Source organism: Priapulus caudatus, unplaced genomic scaffold, assembly GCF_000485595.1.
Source record: "Priapulus caudatus unplaced genomic scaffold, Priapulus_caudatus-5.0.1 Scaffold307, whole genome shotgun sequence".
Classification (NCBI taxonomy): Eukaryota; Metazoa; Priapulida; class Priapulimorpha; order Priapulimorphida; family Priapulidae; genus Priapulus; species Priapulus caudatus.
In genome coordinates, this window is record NW_014577368.1 from 55292 (window position 1) to 72462 (window position 17171).

Consider the following 17171-nt stretch of genomic DNA (forward strand, 5'->3'; position numbering starts at 1 on the left):
TATGTGCGTGTGTCTGTATCATTCATTACCTTCAAGTGATAATCTTTGTTGTAGTATGCAAGCCACTTGTAGCACATGGGTCATCAAGCGCTCATGAGGTAAGCAGGATCATAGATATATAATGGTTAGGGAGGCAGCAAGCTTAGTATTATGGTTATGCAGTAGTTGGGATTGGTGCAAGGTCAGAGTCATGGTTAAGTAGGTGGGTGGGACTGGCATAGGTGTAGGGTCATAATCTCAATGCGGCTATTTTATTTCTGAAAGCCTCTTTATTTAGCCATATCATGAGTCAATCATTGATCTTCAATAAATCTGCATGTAATTTCTGTTGAGTACCAAGCTTCACTCCTTATGCGTGCATGTGTTAGTTACCCTGTCGGTGTCATCTGAATCCACGATGTGTGTTAATGTCTGACCTAAATATACATTATTTCAGATGTCGATCATATTCAATGAAGCGGGTGTGCAAGGTGTCACACCACCATGCGTTGCTCAGACGTTTGTCAACCACAATGCATTATTGTACAAAATCTTCGTGATTGGGGACCAACATTTCACAATAGAGAGACCATCAATCAGGAATCTGTACTCTGGTGGTAAGCAATCTGTGGCACATCCACGAGTCATTTCACGTGATCCGTTATTTATTGGCAAACAGTAGACAGTCGTTCGTTGTGTACGAAATGTATTGGTGGAGTAATGTAATCGTTTATTACATGGCTGGGTTCTTCCGTGTTAACGTTCGCTTGCTAAAATACTGCCTTGTTCCAGGTCAGAAGACAGTATTCTTTCATAGCGGTGATGTATCAGGGGCCAATGCATCCTCCTCCCTCAATGATGTAAGTCTAAATCAATCTATTTTACACATAACAACATAGCAGAACTGTCAGTCTGATCGACATAGCTGTATCATTAGCAGCATAGCAGTTTAATCAGCATAGCAGTAGTCGCAGCAGTAATATGCCAGCAGTAGTCGCAGCAGCAGCAACATGGCAGCATTATCAATATCAGTGGTGGCAGCACACAGCAGCCATGACAGCAGAAGTAGCAGCAGCAGCAGTAACACTTCCAGCACCAGTAGCAGTAGTAGTAGCAGCAGCAACAGCAGCAGTGGCAGGTGGAGCAGTAGCAGCAGTAGCATTGTCATCATCATAATCATCATCATCATCATCAGCAGCAGCAGCAGCATCAAACAGCTGCAATGGCAGCATTAGCAGCATCAAACGGCAGCAGCAGCAGCAGTAGCAGCAGCAGCAGCAGTGGCAGCAGCATTAAGCAGCAGCAGCAGCAACAGCAGCAGCAGCAGCAGCAGTAGCAGCAGTAGCAGCAGCAGCAGCAGCAGTAGCAGTAGCAGCAGCAGCAGCAGCAGCAGTAGCAGCAGTAGCAGCAGCAGCACTATAGCAGTGCCCCTTGCTGCGCATTACTGACGATTAGTGCTGCTGTGTGACAGGTCGAGCAGGCGGACGTGCCTGCGAGTGTGCGGCCGCAACCGATGAAGCTCTCCCGCCTCGTCGACGTCGTGCGCGAGCGGCTGCAGCTGGCGCTGTGCGGCATCGACGTCATCGTCGAACACGGCACAGGACGCTACGCCGTCATCGACATCAATGCCTTTCCCGGTGAGATGCCCCGTGCACACTAGCCACCCTCGCAGTCTTATATTAGCATTTATCATGTGTGAAGAAGAGGCATGGACAGCCTCTACGGGGCACAGCTCCAGATTATATTAGCAGTTATACAAGACCGTTATTTATTCTTGCGCTATCTTGTAAAAATCCTCACATAACACCTGGTTACATGCACACACTCACAGTATATATGGCACAATATTGAAGCTCTACGTTCCAGTAGGTCACAGGAGCCGCGTTTGATAAATTTTGATTGTGTATAGCCTACTAATATATGTACAGTTATATGCGGGATATTACATTACACCAACCTGTGTTACGTAAATACAGGAAAAACGAAATCTCTTATTTCTCTGCCATACAATAGGTCTGGCAGTGTGATGACTTGTGCCCAACCCACTGATTTTCTTGCTGCCGCAGTCAGTAATGAACATTCAGTGCCCAGTTGTGGGAAAATTAGCGTAGGGCAATGGGTCCGGCACACAAATAAAATCTGCCTTACCAGTCCGAGTAATGCCTTCCATCTGACAGGTCTGACAAATTTCACATTTTCTATATAATTGGATACATTCACAATTTGTAAATTAAAAACAAAATTAAAATTTACTCTTACATATTCTTTTTTACAATTCAGTAGGGCTTTCTACTCAATTGGTGGCGTGCTCAATTTCCATAGATAAAATTATGTTATGTTTATACAGTCAGTGGCAACCAGGTTGGTCAGGTCAACTTCGATACGTGTGTAATGTATCGGTATCATATTAAATAATTTGACCTACACCTGTACCTTTTGAAATGACCGCATGGTGCATGTTTCTGCAATTAGTTTCCCCTCTATCTAGTGTACTCCAGGTACATGGTATTTATTTCAAGAGTTGTTCATCACTGTCCTTCTGATACATCTTTAAGCTGTAATTCCATATTTCCTCCTATCCTATACCTTAAGTTAAGGGGGAAATATTCCCCCTCCGTTTACACATCTTGACCTTTGACCCTTGACCCCCAAATTTGTCATCCTGATTCCTTTTCACGTCATTCCTGATTAACGCAAATATTTACATGATTTATTTACAACAATTGAATAACAACAAATAATTTTTACAACAATTAATTTTTTTTTTTTTTAATAGGGTTAGGGTTAGGGTAACAATGCACTTTAGTGACGTGACGTGATAAATCGCTGCAATCTCATTGGATAACGCAGCAGGCACTATGAAGCGATAGTGCCCGCCTGAGCGGGCACTATCGCTTGCGCGACGCATTGTTATTATTACGCATTGTGTTTACGTCACGAATCTCCTGAGTCTGGGCGCCACGCAAGAGTAATTTCGAACGGCGGTTGTGTTTGTGTCGAACGTTTTGTTACATCGAATGCACCGGCAAATTAGGGAGTATAAAGAAGGTATATACGCATGAAAAGTAGATTGCATAGTCATGTGATGCACTAAAAACATTAATGCCTGCTGTTGGGGGCACTATGCTCTCAGTGTTGCTTTGGGAAGGAATAGTGCCCTCGCTACCGCTCGGGCACTATTCCTTCCCTCAGCAACACTATGAGAGCATAGTGCCCCCAACAGCAGGCATTAATATATAAATAAAACAGGAGTTTCAGGCACGCGATTTGTATCAACCAATGGGATTTGGGAGGTATGGAGAATGCAGAAGGTTGCTGAAATGATGTGTACGCAACTGCGTATCTGCATATCAGCACCTAACAAAGGTGTCACTACGCACGACTTAAATGTTACGTTTATAACCGTAGCAACAGACTTCAGATGAGCCCAGACGCTCTGCGGCTCTTGTTTATGGAACACGTCACTTACATAATCACTGTATCTGAAGCGAATGAAGGAGAACACACTACATAGCTTTCACCATTATTTTTAGTTAACGTTTTAAATTTGCAGCAAGCCAATAATTGTTATTTAGTATTGAATTAATTTTTTTGTAATAGTTTACGAGTAAATTGGGTCAACTTGTTTTTTTAAAATGGCTAGCAGGTGTTTGTAGATATTAATGGCAGCCACCGTTGCTCATGCTGCCTCTCGTGTAAATGAGAGTATTGAGAGTACTTGAGAGTATTTAATGCTTGAGAATGAATGCTTAATTATTCAACTGCCATGATTAATCTATGGAATGAACATCTAGTATATGCAAATGGTGAAATCTAAAATATTGCAGTCACTTACTATTTTAGTGATTAAAAGTGTTAATTAGCCAGCTGGACTGTGAGACTATAAATTCCGAGACAAGATTCCTTCTGATTACTGAGACATGCTGCACAAGCAATGGCATAATTTATAACAGTGTCTATTCCAAGCGACGGCGTAATTTGTTGCTGCGTAATGTATACATAGACAGGTTTATGATGTTCTAAACGTCTATTAAAAATTCATTTTATATGGTGTGTAAATAACAGGTGCAGAGGTAAACAGACTCCCACACAGATTCATTTCAGGGTCATTATCGTCTTGCATTATACAACGACCTACCAGCCATGCATTAATCGTCCCTGTATAATGACCGTACTTATTTTTTACTATCAAAATTTTATCACTGGCAAAATGTTCAATTGTCAAATACTGAAAATTGAACATACCCCACCTACTAGATCCACTATCAAAATTCACATTCAGTGAATATTCTAAGCTTGGACTTTCCATGCGATGTACGTTTCTCTCTGTTAGAATGTATTGAGATTTTTAACAAAAGAATTGCCAAAGGAAGACAATACTGTTTAGTTTATCTGCTGAACTGTCATATCAGAAGCATTTCCGTTGAAACACGCTCCTCTGACCCCGCGTCTGCTCGTTTCTTTTAGGTTACGACGGAGTGCCGGATCTGTTTGAGGTGCTGCTAGGCTACATCGTGCAGCAGCTGGACAGACGCGATGACAAGATGACTGTATGCAGTGCACGCGATGACAAGATGGCCGCCCGAGGCTCGCTTGTCGTCTCGTCGCGTGCAGTCGAGCGCGAGAACGCTTACAACCGGCAGCAGACGATGAGCCTTGAGACTGCGGTGCGCCACAACAGCTGGCTGCTGCACGCGTAGACCCTCGCGTGGACGCCCGCCACGTGCAACCAGCAGCGGCGACGTTGCATCAGGAGCGTGACGTCGCGGGGCCTGTACAGTGCTGCCACCTAGCTGTGATGGGTCGTCGACCTGGGACTCCGCTCCCCTCCTCCTCCCTCCTGTGTGACTCGCCTGTGGGACTTAATCCGTGTGCTTCCACTTCCCCTTATTCACATCCAGATAATAGCCACGTATAGAGTAGGTAGTACTTAGTGGCGTAAGTAGTGGTAGATAGTGGTTTTCACGTCGGTCCGGCCATCTCGATTGCCGTGTTGGGGTTCCTCTGACGCAGTAGTGCACCACGAAGTCGTCTAGCGCAGTGTGTTGACGTTCGATCGATGCGCAATCGATCCTCGCAACTTTGAACGAGGTCGTCGCCTCTGCCATCTGTGGACTGGTGGACGACGATGGCGCTCGTGTCGCCAGTGTAAATAATTATGCAGAGGGGCAAACGCGAGTACCCGTACGTCGCGTCGTTCACGGCAGCAGGGCTGTAGACGCAGAGCTGCGCGGGTTTGTGTTGGGTTCGCACGGATGCGAGGAACAGCGTGCATGTTAGCGTTCGGTCGCTCGCTGTATAGGCAGCGGTTCTGCTCCCGTCGCGTACTTCTGTGTCCGTATCACTTCTGTCTCACTTCTTGAATAGGTATTGCCGTCGTGCTCTTTCACTCTAGGCGCAATCTCGTGGCAGTTTGCTCGATGTGACCAGCACAGTTCGGGCTCTGATACATGCTGGTGAACTGATACCCTGACATGCGATCGAATGGGTCCCAGGTTGAGCGAGCAGTTATTCCGGTGGCTAAAGTTGTGCATCGTAAAATCATGAAGGAAGGATTGAGGCAGCTATAGAAATTGCAGTTTTATTTGGGAAACGTGGTATATGTCATCTACTCGCGCGAGCAATCTCCCCAGTGCAACGTTGAACCAGAGTTGCGTGGTACCAGCTGCCAGGACCCTGCCATTGTCTATGCCATTATGTATAGATTATTTTCCCCAAAGTCAAGATTTCTTTTATCTAAAGCATTGGCGTTCGTGAAAAGAGAGCAGCAACTTGTGTTCTCCAGCTCAGAGTATGAGGCAACAGCATTCTATTGGTTTAAAACATCACTTAGTCATCGTGTGAACTTACTAGAGAGCATGGCCCCATTTCTATAAACTGTCAATCTGCTATCATGCGTATCAAACAGACGTCACTCCTGGTGTAACACCTCGAGCAGCTATCAATCACGTAACACGTCCCCATGTGTTTAACGTATGATTGTGCTATAATATATGCTCACACCACGTCGCCACCTACCTATAAACACGTCGGCTGCTAGCATGCACACCCGAAACACGTGGTACTCCTAATCTCGGGCATACAGGTGCGCTCTCGTAAGCACTCAGAACACGTGCTTAACACAACCTACTCACTACTGAACACGCATTGCATGGCACGCAGCAATACAATTGCAGCTTTCATCTGATCGCATGAGCACGTATACGTGCAGATGAAAACACGCGCATAGAAACAAGCGAACGCCGCTGGCATCTGGGAGCTCACAACCAGTGTCCACCTACCTGCCTACGCTGCATTTACTTCCGCAAACAGCAGAGCATGTAAAGCAAATGTGCAGCCCAGTTGACCCGATAATTTTTGGCTTTTATAGCTAAAACTTTGGATAACAGTACTGCTGGCATTCTGCTATGTGCTATACGCTGTCACTTATCTGTATGATGACTGGAACATGTCATATCTGTCAAGCAGGTGACAGTGTTACAGGTGAGATATGTCATATCTGTGAAGCAGGTGACACTGTAACAGGTGAGATGTCATATTTGTCAACCAGGTGACACTGTGTTACAGTTGAGATGTCATATCTGTCAACCAGGTGACACTATGTTGCAGATGAGAAGTCATCTGTCAACCAGGTGACACTGTGTTACAGGTGGGATATAGCATATCTGCCAAACAGATGACACTGTGTTACAGATAGACGTTATATCTGTCAACCAGGTTAGACTGTGTTACAGATAAGACATGCTGTGTCTGTCAACTAATGTTATCTAGTCGTGATATATAAGGTGAACGTTGATTCCAAACATAGCCGTTTATTTATTCACTTAGCAAATACACACAATCACAATGGTTGCCCAATTCGCCTCTATCCCACCTGCTCTACTTTTCATGTATCAATGCACCACGTGGTTCAGTTAGATAATGTGACATCAACCAGGTGACAATTTGTTACATTTGAGACATATCTGTCAACCATGTGACATTGTGTTACATGTGAGATGTCATGTTTGTCAAGCAGGTGACACTGTGTTACTGGTGAGGTATTATGTCTGTCAACCAGGTGACACTGTTACATGTGGGACATTATGTCAGTCAACCAAGTGACACTGTGTTACAGGTGGGACGTTATGTCTGTCAACCATTTCACATATTCTTATGTAACAGACGTCGACATATGCACCACTAGTTTTTCTGTACATGTGAAACGGCACGATGTTTAAGAGCTGATAGAGGTGGTGGTTTAATCTCTGTTGAGTCGATGAATTTTTTTATATCATCACTGTTCACTCTGAGTTACGTGTATTAAAGTGTAAATGTCAGGTGTTAGTATATTAGAGCTTTTATCCCTTTTCATACGTTATAAAACCGTGGTCTCTTCTTATTACAATGTGCTGTACGTGTGTATGTCACTAACCCTTTTGGGTTGAGAATGTGAACATAAACTTGATGAAATAACGCGCATGAAAATGTTAACAAAATAAAGCTATTTTCATTATTTTTAAAAGTATGTAATCGTCCATCATCTCATTTCTGTGTGACTCATCACATTTCCAAGTTTGTGTTTGATGACGAGGTAAAGAGGAAAGATACTGTAGATTTCTTTAGCTTGGCATTCACTGATAGGTTTACAACTACATATTTTACCTGGACGAATAATAATGTCCTTTCATTCACAATAACGTTGCATCTATAGTGTTAGTACAGTATCACAACACCCGCAGCAACATACTTCGACTCAACGCAACATGCAATATACGTTGTGCATTACAACAATAAACATGGCGACATTACATGACTTTGTGTATGTAACTACAACTTTTTAACATCTAGCTGTTCCAATTTCGTACGCTTTGCTGTGTTTCGTGACTTACCGCACACCCCATTGTTTAAAGATCTGTACGTCCGCGTCAGATTTTTGTCTGTTAATTTGCTTGCCATTGCTGTGTTTTATAATGTTAAAATGTCTAATCTTGTCTTTAAAATCCATCTTTAAAAGTTCATCACGACATCGTCATGTGACATTTTGAACCAGTTAGATATCGAAGTAGGCTTTTCCCAACATTATGAGTATCTTGGTGAAACCTCAAATCTTCATAAAGGTATGATTATAGAGTATAAAAAAGGTTGGCAGTTATATAATGTGATGTAGAGAAATTACTTTGTGCCCCCGACATGTCAATTACTATAGCTTAGTAACCATACACCACGCTTCGAGGAATATGTTTCTACAAGATGATCAAAAGCATGTTTACCACCAAATTAAGGTTATCTGACAAAACAATTTTCTGCATAATAATTCCCCCACCACTAGATATATTCTCACCGTGAATAAGACAGCAACTTTGTTTTTCACCTGTCGCATTCCATGTAATTCGTAAGCTCCTTGCAAACAGCACTGATTAGGCTGTAGGCTATTTCACTCAACCATATATTGTACCGTCCCAACAAAATAGTAGCTACGGTGTCGGCCAAAATCTACCATCAGTGTATAGGATACGAGGTGGTTTCTGGAGACATTTCCTGAGTAATAAGGTGTGTAATATAATCCATAAAATATGGTAAGCTCTCACAACTCAAATCCAATAAAACAATTTACTAGGAGAAGCAAATTAATAGAAATATGAGAGATTTTATTAATAGTTACAATATAAATTTTCTCTTCTTAATATTGGGGCAAATTTTCAGCAGTTGCATGTTTCCTATATATATCGATATAATTTGTACAGTCCTTGTCCTTTCCTATGAGTTGCCCTCCCACACCCTCTGTCGTTATGTCACTGGTACTTAGGACTTGTGTGTTGGTCCAGGGGGCGTTCTATGGGCTGCCAGCCACTTATCACAGATGTTTTTAACGGCACTCTGACCAGCTTTTTCTGCTGCATCTGCAGGACAAGAGAAATAGGATGTTGACGGATAGTGGTCACTTTTACCACACGGTCTATGATCAGTGCAAACGCCACCGGGAGAAAAGTAAGGTTATCATGCTAGAAAGAGAAATGACCACTTGATGAAAGCACAGGGAAGACTGACACAAACGAGGGTTTGAGGCAGGACAGCTGAAATACGAGAGAATACCAGTAAGAGATGAGGTATGAGTGGATAACAGAAGACAACATAATTGGAAAAGAGAGTGCGTGAAAGAGAGAAAGAGTGAGTGGGAGATATATAAAAAGCAAAGCAGAGAATGGGTACATTGGTCACAGCTCACCTGAGATTCGTTCAATGTCTTCAAGCCTCTCGCCCCGTACAGCAATCAGGTAGGCAGATTTCAGTTTTCCACATTGGATGTAGGCATTCACCTAAAACCACACGTTTTATGTGTTAAACAGGTTAATCAATGAAAGTGTCAATGATACTATAGCTCACCTTGGGTGTGATAGAAGAAGGAGGGGGACATATAAAGCAAGAGTATATATGGGAGAACTCCCATTATATAGCATATCTCCCATTATATACTCTTGATAATGATATATGCATAAGTTTTGATGCGAAAATAAATGTTTCACATCTGAAAGTCTGAAATCTTGATGAGAGATGGCGCTACGCCTAAATGATCGCCATTTTGGTTTTCGAATATCGCGCAAATAAAAACAATAAAATATTCCAGTCAAATTACTGTAACGAAGAATCTAAAACACAATATTACACGTATTATTGTAGAGTTGTTAACCAGTTAGACGAAATAAACGTAATAGGACGTTGTCATCTCTCCCATAGGAGTAACAACTGTTTTGGGCCTAGCCTTACACATTCATATACCAAAATTTTGCCAAAAAGTAGGCGTGGCTCAAAAGTAGGTCGACTGGCGTGCTCCCAAATAGGACGTTCAAATCTCTCCCATAGGAGTAACAACTGTATGCAATTTGAAACATGTGGGTCAAACGGTTCTTGAGCTATCGTTGACCGTAAGCAGACACTGAAATGCATAGTCAAATTGCTAAAATCTACCAAATTTGCATCATAAAAAAAACAAAAAAAACACGTGTGATATGTTTTGGGGATGCAGATGCATGCGGTTATGCAGATGATACAACATGAGTAGCCTTGAGTAGTACGTATACTGTCGCATCACAGCATGCTCTCAGCAAGACCTTCTACCTGTCACTATCGAGTAAGAGATTTATCGTAAAGGTCAACTTTCCACGAGATGCTAGAGCGTGAATTACTGCTCCATTCGTTCGGGGAGCAATTAGGTAATTATTCGATGCTGTATATGACTGCGACAGTCGTCAATCATTCGTAGCTCTGCTAATTGCCACAGGTCTGTGCACGAAGGGCACCGGGGAGTACTACTCTGCGAAAAATGTTTGCACTGCCACGTGATAATGACACACGCTTACGACTGGCGAGGCTGCGTATTCATGGTAATCAAGGGTACGAGATGTGACTGGCAACAAAGGTCGCCGCTCTCTTTGCGAGTAATGTGTCATAAGTGGCCAAAAAGTGTTTACATGTGGCCATAGCTTCGGCTGCTTTTCGTTAATGATCTTCTCCCCGCTGAAAAGATTAAAAGGATCAATTCTGAGTTACCATGGCGAGCAGTTGTTTGCACGCAACCATAGATATCAATATGTTCGTTTTCATAACCGAAAGCACATTTTGTGAGAATTCCCTACAGTTAATGACGTCATCGATTCAAACTGAACTTTCGAGCGGTATTACGATACAAGGCCATACCATGATTCATTACTTGCAGTCGTGAAAGGAAAGATTTCACGCGTAGCATTTCATGCACTGTGTTGCAGAGTTGTTTGCTAGGTGGTCAAAAAACTAAGTATCATGATTCACTGCACACATGCAACAAAATTTGGTGAAAATAATGTTGTTTAGGATAAAATGAATGGGTGGCACGTGATGTCTAGGACCCTCCATTAGTCCAAGTGCATACAACGGACTTCCCCTAAATAAAAGCTTCACAAGTGTTTGTTAGAAGAATAGATTCACTGTAGTCGAACTGAGGTGAGTATGGACAACACTGTTAGTGTTACATACATTGTCCCTCACAAACTCATTCACTGTAGGTTTCAGCTTAGTATGGCTATGTAAGATTTTAATGTTTAACATATCAACAAAATGTTTTAAAAATAAACAGTCTGCTTGCTTTTACTACGGACTTTACATTTTGTTATGCCATATATCTCCCCCACCCACTATCTCCAAACCACCACCTTAGTGATTCTACCAAAAGCCCTTCCCCTTAGCATTCACCCTTTGCCCCTCACCCTCAGCATACCACCCTTTAGTAATTCTACCATAAGGCCTTCCCTTTAGCCCCCCTCAACACTCATCCTTTGCCCCTCACCCTCAGCATACCACCCTTTAGTAATTCTACCATAAGCCCTTAACCTTAGCCCCCCCCTCACCACTCAGCATTCACCCTTTGCCCCTCACCCTCATCATACCACCTATGTGCTCAATCTGTGCCACGTCCAATACCATCCTATCCCCTCATCAGCAGACACTCTGCTCCCCCTTCCACGTCGCTGAGCAGCGAGAGAATACGGCGCACGGGCCGACAGTACCTTGTTAGCGTCCGTCTTCAGCGTCTTGATGAGGCTCTCCGTCTCCCTGGCCTCGTCCGGCTGCGAGGCGGCGACGCGCAGGCAGGCGTTCACCACCTCGTCGTGAGTCTGCTGGTCGGAGAGGCCCGAGTCGCGCACGCACGCCAGCAGCTGCCGCACCTCACGGTACCGATGCACCGACGCCAGCCTCCTGCCGACCTGCGCGTAGATGGGCGCCGAGTTCAAACGGAACTCCTGCAAAGAGACACATCAGGATAGCTTCTTAGACGGAACACGTTCGATTGCCGTTCGTAGAGATCATCGGATCAGGCTGAAGAATCTACGGAATCTTTGGCAGCTTCCTGGTCTTTTATGCAGGAAATAGGCGAGGAACGGGTCCAACAGCACAGGCTGCTGTAGGATGGCACATTCTGACGAGGAGTAATTATAATAAGGGTTAATGTGCCGAACAGTTTCTAAATGATGCAATTAAGGCCACGTCTCCACCAACAGGGTTAATCATGTCCAAACCACTGCTCAACAAAGCAATCCGTCTTTAATTGGATAAACCCCCGAGTTTGGATTGTTGTATATTCAAGATCACCTGTTTAATGACAGATCCCTACGGTAGTATCGATACTTGCATAACATGAGATGCCACACCTACATGCACCAATATAATACAAGACGACACACCAACACACTCACATAATATCAGATGCCACACTAACACATTCTCGTATAAAATCAGACCTTACACCAACACGCACCTGAACGACTTCAGATGCCACCCAATAACACTCTCGCATAATAACGGATGCCATGCCAACACGCATCCGTATGATATCAGATTCCACACCAACACGTGCCCATATGAAAACATACGCCCATATGATATCATACGCCATGCCAACCAACAATGCCAACCTGTATGATTCTGAATGCAATTCCAAAGCCATCGTCGATGCTCTGTCCAGCCAGCATGACCATCACTGTTACGTCCATCTTGACCTTCACATTGCCAAACAGAGTCGGCGGCGTGCTGTCGCGTCCGTGCGGTGGTGGACTGCCCACGCCACCCCGCGCACCTTTCTGCAGTTGCTCACAGCGGTGCAGGAATTTAGTGACCTCGATCTGTAGCGTGATCGTCATCAGATGACTGCAACAGGTGGCTGCTGTCAGTTAAGTATTAGGTTTTACAGGTTTCACTTGAAAAAGTTTGGGCATAATTAGGTTTAAATGTTTTACGCTGATTATAATAGAGATTGCATATCTATTATTTCAACTCTGTTCAATATACATACTACTCAGTGTTCTATCAATATACTGTATTTTTTTATGCAGTCTCCACTTCAACTTATTTGTCTTCCACAAAGTCCCATGGCATTACATGTGCTATACCACCGAGTGCATACCATGCTCTTGTCAACGTGATGCTCTCTGCACTATTTCTTGTCTGTTATATGCATATACACGAATCCCAAAACAACATGCAATGTATCAATCATGTACCTATGAACGTCATTAGGAGAGAGCCAGAGACGGAGATCATCGTCAGGTGGCACTCTTTTCTTTGTGTTGTCCCCACCACTGCCACGATGGCCCTTTTGCTCCCGAAGAAACATCTCCAAATGTTGGGCCGCAAGTAAGAGGTGCGGAAGTCTTTCGTGCAGTTGAGCATATGAGACGCCGCCACCAGTTCGATAAAATCTAATGCCTGTCATTGCAGCTCGCACGTAATCCTGTTAAATTTGAAGAATTTACGTAAATTTCTTATTGTATCTAAAGTGTAGCATGATACTGAGTAAATCGCATAAAAACCAGAAAGATAGCAGCAAATGTATACAGCATTCATCTTGCTAAAGCGGTTCTAAGCAATTACCTATCGACATGCATAGTTAAGGTCAGCGAATAGGCGAAAACAGAATACCTAGGTACAGCAAACAGCATACATCGCTTACTGACCTTCATGAACATCTGAAGGTCATACAACGTGTGCAAGAGGTGACGCTGGTCCAGGTAACGGCACGCCGCCTTAAGGTACCGGCACCACTGTTGCAGGCTGGCATCGAGAGACTCCATCTGCTGGAGTAGTTTGGGAAGCTGGCCCTTCTCCGTGCATGGCGCCAAGACGCCCTCAATGAAGACGTCAACCGCACAGTCCTGCGCGCAAGTACACAGACACTCAAGTAGCAAAAACGCCACAGCGTAACCCATCAGCCTCGAACTGCATGGACTCACGTGTATGTTCATCCCACACACGTAACGTTTATTACCGGAGATAGTCAGAGTGACAACATAACTGTCTCAAGCTTTTTGTTAGCAAGTCAATTTATCAGAACATCTAACCACAAAAGGTGCAGATCGCAGTTCATAGGTTGCATTCTTTAACAATCGAGCATTATTCGCGAGTTCATAAGTGAGTTTCTAACTCAGAGACACCCTGTCGGTACATGCAAATACACACTCACATGCGCCTGTCAAGGAATTAGCATTGTGAAGGTGCCTCTATCAATAACTTTATTCTTACATGGACAAGTAAACATTGCAGTGCTTCGTGTACGTGGCCGTGGCTCACGTAGAATGTAAGCAGTGACAGGTGGGTTCCATAGGCACGCAGGTAGTACAAGCTCTCATCGTACGCATCCACGTTGCTGCCCACTCCCATCTGGAATGTAGTCAAACAGAGAACATCTCAGCATCTCGGAAACAAGCACAACTTCATAAACTGATTAAGTATCAACTAACCAAGTACGACCTGCATACGCAGCAGAAGGTATGTAAGCACGTTGATTTTATCATCATTGCCCATGACTTATGCAATTAACGTTAGACTGACCTGTGTCGGATCAGCAATGAGGTCATTGCAGCTGATTGTAGCACTGGAGAGTAGATCAGGGATTGAGTCAGCAGTCTGCAGCGCTGAGACGATGTCCTGCACTAGCTGGGGAGAGCTCTGATTCATATCAATGGGCTTCTGCAAGGTAAACAATATTTATTCTCCAATTGATCCTTTCCACTGGTTATAAATGACACTCTGACTTGCGAGTGTGTGTGCGTGTGTGCGGGCATGCAGGCACATATATAAGAAGCACTTATTACGAGTTTTTTTTGGTCAAATATAGAAACTGTGAACGAGTCCTGTGACTCTCCGCTACCCACCTTGAGACACTTTGATAGTTTGCTGCGAGCGTTGGCGTAATCCCGTGCGCGTAGATGCGTCATTCCCCAATTGGTCCACACTGCGTTCATGTCGAGACTGCACTTGGCTGACACCTCCATCGCGAGCTGAAACCTCTCATCCTCCAAAAGCTTGTCCCTGTAGCGCCTGTGACAGCGGTGACACGCACGGAGAAATGAGTGCAATGTGCTGACTATTGCTCCTACAACCCAATTGCTCAAAACTGGATTCAAATTATTTCCTCAGCAACACATATATTAGTGCTGATGAAGTTAGCATAGCGAGAGGTCACACAGTAGTTAACGACAAGCATGTTAATTATCAATATTCACCACTCAACACTTACCCACAAGTCTAATAAACATGGGGCAATGGGCACAACTGATGGTCCCACCTACATCGATGCTGGCTCCACCTACATCGATGCTGGCTCCACCTACATCGATGCTGGCTCCACCTACACACATACTGGCACCACTTACATGCACTCTGGCACCACCTCCACACACATTGGCACCACTTACATGCACTCTGGCACCCCCTCCACACATATTGGTACCACTTACATGCACTCTGGCTCCAGCTCCACACATATTGGCACCACTTACATGCACTCTGGGACCACCTACGTACACTAGTGCCACGTATGTGCATGCTGGGGCCACCTACTGAAATACTGGTGCCACCTACACAAGTGTTGGCGCCACCTACTCAAATATTGGTGCCACCTACACATGCGCTGGCGCCACCTACCGTGCAGAGTCGGGCTTCGTGAGCTGCTGCAGTGAAGGCACGTCTTGGCAGTTGGCAGCGACTAGCAGCTGCAGGAGGTCGACGCGGCTGAGGTAGGTGTCACAGAGCTCGGGCCGTGCACCGCCGCCACCATCATCCTCTTCCTCAGCCTCCGCCAGCTTCATCTTCGCGCTCATCAGCAGCGTACGCATCATGCTGCAGGAAGGCAAGTGACAGGTGGCTTCGTTACGTGGTGTAGGTATGGTTCTCTCTCTCTCTCTCTCTCTCTCTCGCTCTCTCTCTCTCTCTCACTCTCTCTCTCTCTCTTTCTCTCGCTCGCTCGCTTTCTCTCTCTCTCATTCTTGCTAGCATTCTATCACTCGTGGTCACACGTGCACCTTCTCTCTCTCTCTCGCTCGCTCTCTCTCTTTCTCTCGCTCTCTCTCTTTCTCTCGCTCTCTCGCTTTCTCTCTCTCTCACAAACTTTCTCTCTCTCACTCTGGCTAGCATTCTATCCCTCGTGGTCACACGTGCACCTTCTCTCTCTCTCTCTCTCTTTCTCTCTCACTGTTCATCACCATCTATTTCTCACTCTTTTTCAATCTCTATCTTTCTGATATTCTCCCTGACTCTCTTGTAGTGCCTATCACTATTTCTCTCTTAGCTTCTCTCTCTCTCTCGCTCTCTCTCTCGCTCTCTCTGTTTCTATGCCGTTTCTCTGTCTCTCATTCGGTCTTCCACTCTCTGGCTCTCTCTATTTCCTCCCCGCTCTGTCTAACTGTTTCTCTCTTCTTCTACTTTGCTATCCTACTACCTCTTCCTCACCTGTCGCGGACTGTCTAACTCCCTCTCCTTCTTTCTCTTTCTCGTTCTCTTGCTCAATCTCACTGTTGCACATTTTCCTCTCCAAAGCCTTGCCCTGATCTCTCATTCTATCATACCTCATCCCACCACTTTATTCTCCCATTCAGAGAAGAAAATCATGGTTGATTTCCTACCTGATAATCAAGTTGTAGTCCAACTCGGGATTGTGCAGGCCAGGTTCAATAGGAAGTAACAACTTGGACAGGTCATCGCAAAGTTTCAGCAAGTACGACGCGCCGACTGCCAGGTTGCTATGAAGGTCCAGTACAGAGATGCACAGGTTGCTGCTAGGTGCCTGCAATAAATGCAAAAATTCGATTACGATGAGAGGCTAACATTCTGGCAGATACACGGGTTTTGTAAGAACACTGTTTAGGTCTTACAGGATGTAAACATGCAAGTTATCGTGATCACGGTTTAACTATTGTGAAGTGAAATAACGTTGGTACATTCACAGATTGTACGAAGGGTTCATCGAAAGGTTTATGTATAATGAGTGTGCTAGCAAAGACCAATACAAAGTACAGCAATGCTCGCCCAATGCAAATCTCTCCATATAGAGTTAGCTACTTCTCCCAGAGCAGGATAACTATGCTATGCATGGACATAAGTCGCTACATATAGAATAACTATTCTTCTTAGAGAAGGTTAATACTCTGCATAGATGTACGTCTCTGCACACAGTCAAATACTCCTCTCATAATGGTACAATAGACTGAAGCGTTTCGTAGTGTCTTCCCCGTACGTTCAACCTACGTACGCCTTGTTGCGTGTGTGCATGCAGGCATCTCATGCATGCATGTAAGCGCGCTCACACAGAACACGCACACATGCACGCACGCACGCTCGCGCGCGCCCACACACGCACGCACGCACGCACGCACGCACGCACGCACGCACGCACGCACGCACGC

At 44.6% G+C, this 17171-nt stretch overlaps 2 protein-coding genes across 3 annotated transcripts in view; one reads left to right on the forward strand and one right to left on the reverse strand.

Annotated features, from left to right (window-relative positions):
- LOC106808817 (inositol-tetrakisphosphate 1-kinase-like) overlaps positions 1 to 7486 on the forward strand; it is a 38919-nt gene extending 31433 nt beyond the window's left edge. The window contains exons 6-10 of the mRNA XM_014811680.1: positions 55 to 98; positions 437 to 596; positions 772 to 839; positions 1451 to 1616; positions 4447 to 7486. Coding sequence (XP_014667166.1) covers positions 55 to 98; positions 437 to 596; positions 772 to 839; positions 1451 to 1616; positions 4447 to 4679 — 671 coding nt within the window. The 3' untranslated portion in view covers positions 4680 to 7486. The remainder of the gene's footprint in view (positions 1 to 54; positions 99 to 436; positions 597 to 771; positions 840 to 1450; positions 1617 to 4446) is intronic.
- Positions 7487 to 8584: 1098 nt separating this feature from the next.
- LOC106808816 (zinc finger FYVE domain-containing protein 26-like) overlaps positions 8585 to 17171 on the reverse strand; it is a 25397-nt gene continuing 16810 nt past the window's right edge. The window contains exons 20-30 of one of the 2 annotated variants that reach the window (XM_014811677.1): positions 16392 to 16552; positions 15415 to 15609; positions 14643 to 14808; positions 14320 to 14457; positions 14011 to 14148; positions 13446 to 13643; positions 12993 to 13222; positions 12408 to 12639; positions 11502 to 11735; positions 9188 to 9278; positions 8585 to 8861 (exon numbers count right to left, since the gene is read on the reverse strand). In XM_014811677.1, the coding sequence (XP_014667163.1) occupies positions 8764 to 8861; positions 9188 to 9278; positions 11502 to 11735; positions 12408 to 12639; positions 12993 to 13222; positions 13446 to 13643; positions 14011 to 14148; positions 14320 to 14457; positions 14643 to 14808; positions 15415 to 15609; positions 16392 to 16552 (1881 nt within the window). In that variant the 3' untranslated portion in view covers positions 8585 to 8763. Of the gene's footprint in view, positions 8862 to 9187; positions 9279 to 11501; positions 11736 to 12407; positions 12653 to 12992; positions 13223 to 13445; positions 13644 to 14010; positions 14149 to 14319; positions 14458 to 14642; positions 14809 to 15414; positions 15610 to 16391; positions 16553 to 17171 lie in introns of those variants that run through there. The other variant, XM_014811679.1, reaches the window with a different exon arrangement.